The 11,319-nt window shown below is 38.7% G+C and overlaps 1 protein-coding gene across 2 annotated transcripts in view; it reads right to left on the bottom strand.

Moving 5' to 3' along the window:
• Nucleotides 1-1,369: 1,369 nt before the first annotated feature.
• Nucleotides 1,370-11,319, bottom strand: part of LOC307003761 (uncharacterized protein) — a 20,293-nt gene continuing 10,343 nt past the window's right edge. The window contains exon 3 of one of the 2 annotated variants that reach the window (XM_079622546.1): nucleotides 1,370-4,275. In XM_079622546.1, the coding sequence (XP_079478672.1) occupies nucleotides 2,156-4,275 (2,120 nt within the window). In that variant the 3' untranslated portion in view covers nucleotides 1,370-2,155. The remainder of the gene's footprint in view (nucleotides 4,276-11,319) is intronic. The other variant, XM_079622545.1, reaches the window with a different exon arrangement.

Raw genomic sequence — 11,319 nt, 5'->3', positions numbered from 1 at the left:
CCATATGCTCTCATTGACAAATGCGGAACAATTAGTTCATGTGTTCATGACCTCAAGGCTAGATTATTGTAATGCTCTACTGGGCGGTTGGCCTGCACGCTTAATAAACTACAGGTAGTTCAAAACGCAGCAGCTCGAGTTCTTACCAGAACCAGGAAGTATGACCATATTAGCCCAGTTCTGTCAGCACTGCATTGGCTCCCTATTAAACATCTATAAATTTAAAAATATTGCTAATTACATACAAAGCACTAAATGGTTTAGCTCCGCAGTACTTGAGCGAGCTCTTAACGCATTATAGTCCTTCACGTCTACTGCGATCTCAAAATTCCGGTCAGTTAATAATACCTAGAATATCAAAATCGACTGCTGGCGGTAGATCCTTTTCCTATTCAGCCCCAAAACTTTGGAACAGTCTTCCTACCATTGTCCAGGAAGCAGACACACTCTGTCAGTTCAAAGCTAGATTAAAGAAACATCTCTTTGACCTAGCATTCACAGAATACATTATAGACTTCTATAATTCAATGTTAGGCGGCATAGATTAGGTCAGCCGGAACTGGGAACACTTCCCATAAATCCTGATGTACTCGTTACATCATAAGAAGAATGGCATCTACGCTAATTTTAGTGTCTTTGTCTATCCCGAGGTTTTCCCGCAGCCTGCCGGATCCTGATCTGACGAAGGACCTTCGCCTGGACCCGATGACAACGCAGTGCCAACTAGCCTCTCCCTGTGGAGGATCCCTTTACCACTCTACAGATAAAGCGTTGTCGGTATAATTTCGGTTTCGCGTATCTACCCTGAAGTGATACATTTCTGTCTAAAAATGTTTAAGGCCAGACAAATAATTTGTTAAGGCTTGGTTTGTAGGGAATTACAAACCTGCGCACATATATTCAAATGCGCATAACTATAGAATTCATTCTTAATGCGCAAGTGAGCACCATCAGCGTTTCTCACAGGTTTGCGTTTAAAGTCTGTGTATAGAGAATGGTGTCGTCTTAGCGGTCTCTAATTTAATAACTAATGATCGGTGCGACGGAAGTGAATCAATCAAAACTAACTTTAGCTGGAAAATAACATTATTCAAGAACCGCTATAAAGACAAAACAATCTGTTACCTTAAATTATCCGTTTATCACTGTAAAGCTGCTTTGAAACAATCTACATTGTTAAAAGAGCTATATAAATGAAGAGGACTTGACATATAATTTTTGAGTTAAGTATAACTTTGAGCCATTTTCTACAAAATGTTATGTTTCAAAATGTTGAAAAGTTTTTCAAAACAAACTTCCTTGTGTGATCACCAGTGCACTTTTTTCTTTCATATTTTCAAAAACTAATAAATAATGCTTTTTTTTTTTTACTCAAAAAATGAGGCCTACGATTAATCAATGCAAATAGAAATATAAGACCAGTCCTAATTGAAAGAAAACAAGTTGACAAAAAGATCAAATCCAATATTGGGTGATCATAGTATAATGAGTGATTTATAAGCTATTTATATCATTTTTGACCGGGAACACCACAAGTGTAACAAGGTGAAATTGACACGTCAATTTCGCAAAAACTCCCATTTATCGCAAAAAGGGTTTTACGCTCGCATGAGGTGGTTTTTCAGGCAATTCGAAAAATAAATATTTCACAGGTCACCTGATGTAGATGATGCGGTGTGTTTGGACAGAATACGAGACAGAGTTCTTTATTAAATTCATAAAAGACAATAGAATTACAAGAATAATGGATTCTAAACCTCAAATAAACAATTACAATTACAATCAGTACCTCGAAGCAGATATGAGGGAGAAACACCCAGAAACACCTCACATGTGCTGCTCACAGTATAAGGGTCTTTCCTTACCATTAATGCTTGGAACACACATATACATCTCCTTCGATTAATAATAATGGCTAGTGCAGTGGCTGGGATATACATAAACCTACCAACATCCGTTGCCATGATTTTTAGAATGACTTTACTTATCGCGAGAGGAAAAAAGTTAGTTTTAGTCGCATAGCATCGCTTAATGTAAACGCCGTCATTTTGCGTCGACATTTAGAGAAAAAATTTAAATAAATCACAAAAGTTTTGCACAAATGTGTAATGGAAACGCACCTAATTTAATACGAATATTCAGATTTGGCTCAAATTCAGCTGCCGTGTGAATGCACCCTTGATTTTAAACAGATGAGTAGTTTCTGGTGCCATTTTAAATTGCTGAGCCATTTGAAACTCTTTCCACATGAAGAGCAAGAATGTGGTTTCACGTCTACATGACTTTTCAGGTGTATCTTTAAGTGTAAAGGCAAAATAAATGTTTTATAACACTGATCACACTTAATTGGCCTTTTTCCAGAGTGAATAGATAGATGATTTTTGAAATTGCTCCTTTTTCTTAACATTTCACCACATTCAGAACTCGGCAATTTCTTTCCAGAATGAGTTTGCAAATGTTGTTTCAGATTTAGTGCTCCTATGAAGCTCTTTGCACACAGTTTGCAGGTGGAAGGCTTCTCCGTGGTGTGAACTCTCATGTGTTTTTTAAGGTTTCCTTTATCAGTTAAACTCTTTCCACACACCTTGAAGTTGTAAGGCTTCTCTCCAGTGTGAATTCTCATGTGGACTTTAAGGGTTGGTTTATGTGCAAAACGTTTTCCACATTGAGGGCATGTGTAAGGCTTCTCTCCAGTATGAATTATTATGTGACTTTCAAGGCTTCCTTTATGATTGAAACTTAGTCCACACAGCTTGCAAGTGTACGGCTTTTCTCCAGTGTGAATTTTCATGTGGGAGTTAAAGTAATTTTTTCTTGTAAAGCTTTTTCCACACTGTTGGCAGGTGAAAGAACTTGCATCAATGTGAATTCTTGTGTGGTCTTTAAGGTGTCCTTTTTGACTGAAACTCTTTCCACACTGGGGGCATGTGAATGGCTTCTCTCCGGTGTGAACTCTCATGTGCCTGTTAAGGTTTCCTACTTGGTGGAAGCTGATTCCACACTGTTGGCATAGGTACGGCTTTTCTCCAGTGTGAATTGACATGTGGGAGTTAAAGTATTTTTTCCTTGTAAAGCTTTTTCCACACTGTTGGCAGGTGAAAGAGCCCTCTTCAGTGTGAACTCTCATGTGGACTTCAAGGCTGTGTTTTCTGTTAAAACTTTTTCCACACTGTTGGCAGGTGAAAGAGCCCTCTTCAGTGTGAACTCTCATGTGGACTTCGAGGCTGTGTTTTCTTGTAAAGCTTTTTCCACACTGTTGGCAGGTGAAAGAACTTGCATCAATGTGAATTCTTGTGTGGTCTTTAAGGTGTCCTTTTTGACTGAAACTCTTTCCACACTGGGGGCATGTGTAAGGCTTCTCTCCGGTGTGAACTCTCATGTGCCTGTTAAGGTTTCCTACTTGGTGGAAGCTGATTCCACACTGTTGGCATAGGTACGGCTTTTCTCCAGTGTGAATTTTCATGTGGGAGTTAAAGTATTTTTTTCTGTTAAAGCTTTTTCCACACTGTTGGCAGGTAAAAGAGCCCTCTTCAGTGTGAACTCTCATGTGGACTTCAAGGCTGTGTTTTCTGTTAAAACTTTTTCCACACTGTTGACAGGTCAACAAACTTACATCAATGTGAATTCTTATGTGGTCTTTAAGGTGTCCTTTTTGACTGAAACTCTTTCCACACTGGGGGCATGTGAAAGGCTTCTCTCCGGTGTGAACTCTAATGTGCCTGTTAAAGCTTCCTTTCTGAGTGAAACCTTTTCCACACTCTTGGCAGGTGTAAGACTTTTCTCCGGTGTGAATGCTCATGTGCTCTTTAAGGCTTACTTTTTGAGTGAAACTATTTCCACACTGTTGGCATGTGTAGGGCTTCTCTCCATTGTGAGTTCTCATGTGGACTTTAAAGTTTCCAAGTTGATTAAAACTCCTTCCACACTGTTGGCAGGTGTAAGGCTTTTCTCCATTATGAACTCTCATGTGGACTAAAAGATTGCGACGTTGATTGAAACTCTTTCCACAGTGTTTGCAGGTAAAAGGCTTCTCTCCTGTGTGAATTCTCGTGTGGACAGTAAGACTTCCATGCTGAGTGAAACTCTTTCCACAATGCTGGCAAGTAAAATATCTCTTAGTTTCTGTCTTTTGAGATATTTGTTGAGGGAAAGTATTTTCAGTTTGTAAGCAACTAAATGATTTTTTTCCAGTTATGAAATCATGATGTTTCTCAAGCTGATCTTTTTTTTCCATTTCATCTAGCACTCCATTCTCATCTTTCATTGTTTTCAGGTCTAGGGTAAAAAGAGAGAAATACAAGTTAACCCCAGTTTAATGGCGTAAATCAACAAACATCAAAACCAACATGTGTGGTAGATCCCATATGCGCTAAGCTACCCAAAAGAGGTGTTGTATGTCTATAATATATATAAAAAAAGTGTACTCTCAACTGTCCAGAGTTGCAGAATAACGGCATCTGAAAAAACATTGGTCAGGATTTAAGCACAAAAACTGTACTTAAGGTACAAATGACCTGCTTTTGGCATCTGATCATGTGCTATACATAAGTGAACACACCCATGCTAAAGTTGCCTAAAAATAGGAGTAAAAAAAAAAATCCATCTTTTTGAAATAGATCTTAATGCCTTAATTAAAAAAAAAATGTTTACCTTTAAGGACACCTATTTTCTTTGTGAATTAATAATATATCATAAATAAATAAATAAATGTTCTTCCTTAAAATACAGGGTGCTTAAGTCAGGACACCCCTATGTTAAATTCCATTAGAGGCAGGCAGATTTTTATTTTAAAAGGCCAGTTATTTCACGGATCCAGGATACTATGCATCCTGATAAAGTTCCCTTGGCCTTTGGGATTAAAATAGCCCCACATCATCACATAGCCTTCACCATACCTAGAGATTGGCATGGTTTTATTTCAGTTAGCATAATAGCTGGTTTTATTTGGCATGGGGTACTTTCCATAAGATCATCTCTCAATGCAAATCAAACCAGCTATTAGGCTAACTGAAATAAAAACCATGCAAATCTCTAGGTATGTGATGACGTGGGGCTATTTTAATTCCAAAGGCCAAGGGAACTTTATCATATAAGGTTGGATTTTTCTTAAGGCATTAATATCAAATTCCAAACTATATATTTTTTTATTCCTCTTTTTAGGCAACTTTAGCATGTGTGTCTTCACTTATGCATGGCACAATATGGCCTGAGAATAATGTATACTGGTATTTGTGGACAAGCATTGGCATGGGTTAAGTCCTATCTATTTGACTTCAACCATTTTGTCTGTAAATGAAGAGACGTCTCGTCAAACCCAGTATGGAGTGCCACAGGGCTCAGTAATCAGTTCTTTAGATTTTTCTCCTTGCATATTCTTCCCCTGAGCGACATTAACTTTTTTTTGACTGATGCAAATGATACTAAGTTCAATAGTTCTTCACAAGTTCTTCTATATTGTAAAAAGCGCTATATAAATATAGGTGACTTGACAACCTACACTCTTAGAAGGAATGTATAGAAAAGTTACACAAATTATGTGCAACACTCATTTACACAATTTTGTGTCAGTATTAAATAAAATACTGCATTTTAATGTCCATTCTCAAAAAGGGGGGTGACAGTTATGGGGTTAAGGCTATAATGTGTATATTAGTATGATGAATGTTAAAAAATAATTTGACATGTGGAACTTTCTTTCTCTCTTATATTTTTATATAGTGTTGGAACCAGGATCTCCTCTGAAGAAGAACTGAGCACATTTGTGTTCATGAACATACAATCAGACCAGGGAACATTCTTATGTGTCAGTCAAGTTCTGAACTGGAACCAATATGTAGAGGAGTTGTTCATTTATTCCCAAAGGTGGACAAAAACATTGTTGGCTTTTTTAAAGACTATTTTGATGATCACTTTTACTCCTATGCTGTGGAAAAGATTCAGTACAGACATTGATAAAAAAAAACTGAAATTTTACTTGAGCACCAGATAATTAATTTACAATGATTTCTAAAGGTTCATGTGACACTGAAGACTGGCGTAATGGCTGAAAATACAGTTGTCTAGGATGGCTAGTCATTTTCTTTCATTGTCTTTAATTCTTTACCAAAACAGTTAATTATTGAACAAACAAACAAAAAAAAGCTAGTTCTTATGCAGATTTTTTGGAGTTGAGAACCCAGATGCTTATGCTGCACAAAGCCCTGGCTTTTTTTGGAATCTGCTATGTTCCTGATTTATTATTTTTAATGCATTATTTTGCATCATTCTATAGGCATCTAGGTGTGATTGGTCTGTTGGGAAAAACAAAACGAAAAAAGGTCGCGATCCAAAGTAGCATCAACTATAACTAGAGATGGGAATTGATAAGAATTTAACGATTCCGATTCCATTATCGATATTACTTATCAATCTGATTCCTTATCGATTCTCTTATCGATTCTCATTGGGTGAGGGAATAAGTACAAATTTGTTTGTTTGTATTAACTCGCTTTAATATCTGATCAGAAGACACAGCACAGAGCACATATACACAAATTATGTGTAGCAACCTCAGAACAAACCTAAAAGTAGGTGAGCTACTTCTCAAAGGAAAATCCAGGACCTATTAGCCTAACCAGTATGCCATGGCACGCTAGTGTGTGCCTTGAAAGATTATCAAGAAGAGTGCCTTAGTGCCTTCACATTCATTGGTCAAAAAAAAAAACACTGCCATTTATGTGCCATAAAAACAAAAAACACAGACTGAAAACAGTCAAGGAAGAGCTTGTGCCTTTTGGAATATTAACAGTGCTCATTTGGATTCAACCTGAAACAAAACGTGTGTGCGCTAGTGAGTGAGCGAGCGAGAGTGTGTGCGCGCGCGTGTGTGAGAGCTTGTGTGTGTGAGTGAGCGCGAGATAGTGTGTGAGTGTATGATTTGTGCACTTTTTAGCGATCGCTAAGCAAACTGAGAGGTGAACTAACGTGTATACGCTCGCCAGCCGTCTGGCCAAAATCCCATTGTATTCAGACGTAAGATTTGAGACGTTAGACGTCACGGTCACGTGTTGGAGCTGCGCTGAAAGTGCGTGGCGGCGACGGAGCTGAAAAATGATTTTTTTTTTACTTTGCATTTTTTAACTCATTGACTGATTTTAGTTTACCCGTTAAACGTAATATTTTAGCCTAGTTTCTCTGTCTGTTCTTTATATTCTGCATGTCTCCTCAATCAAAACCATCTCCAGACCAGTTTATTCATTTTTAATTAATTAACTTTATACAAAAGAGACATGTCAAATGTGTGGTGGGGGTCTGGACTCTGGATATTTGTGTCCTATGACCAGAAATGGATATAGCCTAATAGATGGGAAGCTATCTATTATTATTATTATAGGCTATTATTATTCATCACTGTAAAGTCTTTAAATTGATCAACATGTAATAACGGTTAACGTTAGTTCAACTTTGCATGGCTCGACATTTACGCTTGTTTGCTTCTCAGTGAAGTGTTCTTTTGTGCGTGTTTTGAAGGGGCGAGTGAAAGAGAGTTTTACTCGCCCAGCCGGACAAGTAGGCTAATTAAAAATAACTGGGGAAGCATCGAAACTTATGAATGATTCTGATTATATGATCTGCATTCAGTGTAAAGAGCGCGTGATAATGTGTATCACGGTCGCGCCGCTGTCTCTGTGAGAGAGACTTTCTTTCATGGATAAATCGAAACATATGAGCGCAACAGCACACAAGAATCTCATATAGTTATTTAGTTATTTACCGTAACACGACCAATGGAGCTGTTTTTCTGAATATTATCACAAACAAGCCTATTTAATTATCATAAATGTGTATTATATAGCTAAACAAGTAGCCTATTTCATATTAAGTTATAGGCTATTTACATTTAAGATACATTATTGACAGTTTTAGTTATATTTCACAGATGAAAATAGTTCCAAAGGAAAACAGCAATAAGCGCGGTGTTGTTATGAGTGATTGCAGTCGGCGTTTTGAACAAATCGTTTGAATGAATGACTCGCTTATTAACACGGGCACGTGCTGCCACCTATTGGCGGTTTAGTTTCATCTTTAAAAGGATCATTGCATTTTTTTCTTGTATATTCAAACATTTATAAAAAAAACATTAGTCTCATAACATCAGGCTATTTATTGCATATTATGCTTGTTGGGCTGCAGTGGCCTATAGAACAGGGATTCCCAACCCTGAGTCCTGGAGACACCCCAGCACACATCTTACATGTCTCTTTTGAATATAGTTAATTAATAAAAAATGTATAAACTGATCTAAATCAGATGGTTTTGATTGAGGAGACATGCAGAATAAACAGAACAGAGAAACTCATAAAACATTATGTTTAGGTAAGTTCAAATCAGTCAATAACCAGTTCAAAAACAAAAACCTTTCTTATTTTTCTTTTATTTTTACCTTTCTTTCTGTGTTTGATTTATCTAGGCAGCAATATCACTTTTAAACACACAAAAAACTTTATATGCATATAAATGATATATATATTACTAATAGTGTCGACACTGTTGTACAACCCACAAAAACAGTGTGTGTTATGATCATATCCCGGTAAAAAAAAACGGTACAATAGTAAAGATAATAGAATTTAGCCTAAGTGTTAATATCCAGGCGTTTATTCAGGCGTTTATCCACGCGTACGTTATTCAGGCGTTTATTCACACGCACGATATCACGCGTCATTGGTCACGTCAAGGTACGCGACGTTCGACACGGTGATTGCTTAGTTTGCAAAGTAAATGCACAAATCACACCTCATGCGCGCGTGTGTGTGAGTGAACGTATGCGTGAGCGCGAGTGTGTGTATGTGAGACGGAACGCGATGGCTGGTCGGAAAGCAACGTGGCGTCCCGTTAAAGGCCTCATTATACTTCTGCGTAGAACTTCTGCCTCTGCCATGTTTGCCGCGTTCTGAATCAATACAACGCAGCGCGTGTGTGACGTCATGACACATTTGCAACGAGCGGAACCGATACGCGGAATCGATACGCAGGCATGCTAACGGTTCCAAGGAATTGATTCACTGGGCACCGGTTCTGAAGAAGAATCGGTTCTCGGTTCCCATCCCTAACTATAACATATACAGTGGGGAGAACAAGTATTTGATACACTGCCGATTTTGCAGGTTTTCCCACTAACAAAGCATGTGGAAGTCTGTAATTTTTTTATCATAGGTACTCTCCAACTGTGAGTGACGGAATCTAAAACAAAAATCCAGAAAATCACATTGTATGATATAAATTACATGGATTGTAATTATTTAGCATTTTATTGCATGACATAAGTATTTGATGCATCAGAAAAGCAGAACTTAACACTTGGTACAGAAACCTTTGTTTGCAATTACAGAGATCATAAGTTTCCTGTAGTTCTTGACCAGGTTTACACACACTGCAGCAGAGATTTTTACACGCTGGGCAATACACACTTTTAGCTCCCTCCAAAGATTTTCTATTGGGTTCAGGTCTGCAGATGGGCTAGGCCACTCCAGGACCTTGAGATGCTTCTTACGGAGCCACCCCTTAGTTGCCCTGGCTGTGTGTTTCGGGTCGTTGTCATGCTGGAAGACCCAGCCACGACCCATCTTCAATGCTCTTACTGAGGGAAGGAGGTTGTTGGCCAAAATCTCACGATACATGCCCCATCCATCCTCTCCTCAATATGGTTCAGTCGTCCTGTCCCCTTTGCAGAAAAGCATTCCCAAAGAATGATGTTTCCACCTCCATGCTTCACGGTTGGGATGCTGTCCTTTTGGCGTTTTACTCATCCTTGTTCCTCAACACGGCGAGTGGAGTTTAGACCAAAAAGCTCTATTTTTGTCTCATCAGACCACAAGACCTTCTCCCATACCTCCTCTGGATCATCCAGATGGTCATTCAGACGGGCCTGAACATGCGCTGGCTTGAGCAGGGGGACCTTGCGTGCGCTGCAAGATTTTAATCCATGACGGCGTAGTGTGTTACTAATGGTTTTCTTTGAGACTGTGGTCCCAGCTCTCTTCAGGTCATTGACCAGGTCCTGTCGTGTAGTTCTGAGCTGATCCCTCCCCTTCCTCATGATCATTGATGCCCCACGAGGTGAGATCTTGCATGGTGCCCCAGACCGAGGGAGATTGACCGTCATTTTGAACTTCCCAGCCTTGTGCAGGTCTACAATTTTATCCCTGATGTCCTTACACAGCTCTCTGGTCTTGCCCATTGTGGAGAGGTTGGAGTCTGTTTGATTGAGTGTGTGTACAGGTGCCTTTTATACAGGTAACGAGTTCAAAACAGGAGGGCTTCTTAAAGAAAAACTGACAGGTCTGGGAGAGCCGGAATTCTTACTGGTTGGTAGGTGATCAAATACTTATGTCATACAATAAAATGCAAATGAATTAGTTAAAAATCATACAATGTAATTTTCTGGATTTTGTTTTAGATTCAGTCTCTCACAGTTGAAGAGTACCTATGATAAAAATTACAGACCTCTACATGCTTTGTAAGTAGGAAAACCGGCAAAATCGGCAGTGTATCAAATACTTGTTCTCCCCACATATTATTAGGGCTGGGACATAAACAATCTTTCAAACTATCAAATTTTTTTATTTACAATTTTAAAATCAATATGAATTCATATTGCTTTATTTTAGTTCTTGCTTACAGACGTGGCGGAGGAAAGTCGTTTCTCTTATTTCAGCAGAGGCCGATGTGTTGTATCGGTGGGTATTACATGACGTCATAAATCTTACTAGTAGTGAACACGAGAAAGTGAACAAATGGGGGACGGAAAGACAGCTAGAGATCTACGACCTGCACCATCACATTTTAAATCCAAAGTATGGAAACACTTTGGATTTTACAAATTACCAGGGAGTGAACAGCTAGACATGTCTAAAACAGTGTGCAAAACCTGTTGTCTACGTGTATTCTACTGTGGTAATACGACTAACATGAGCACGCATTTTGTTGGACACCATGCAATGCTAAACGCCAAACAACCTGTGAAAGTAGAAGAGCCTGCAAGCCAACGAACTCTGAATGAGACATTGAGTAAACTACCCAGCGTTTCAGATAAGGCAAGGCGTATTGCAAGCAAATCAATTGCTGTTTATATGCAAAGACATCCGACCATGTGCCGTTGTAGAGAATGTTGGATTTAGAAACATGCTTCACACTTAGGAGCCTGCGTTACGTCATACCGTCAAGAAAGTTTTTCTTAAACAGTCGTACCTACTCTCTCTACAACAACATCAAGTCAGACGTAATAAATTCACAAGGAAGAGCTCGGCGAGTCGCTTTCACCTGCGATGCATGGACTTC

This window comes from Phoxinus phoxinus (genome assembly GCF_949152265.1).
Source record: "Phoxinus phoxinus genome assembly, chromosome: 9".
NCBI lineage: Eukaryota > Metazoa > Chordata > Actinopteri > Cypriniformes > Leuciscidae > Phoxinus > Phoxinus phoxinus.
Note: the sequence above shows the minus strand (reverse complement) of the source record. Positions and strands in the feature narration are given on the sequence as shown.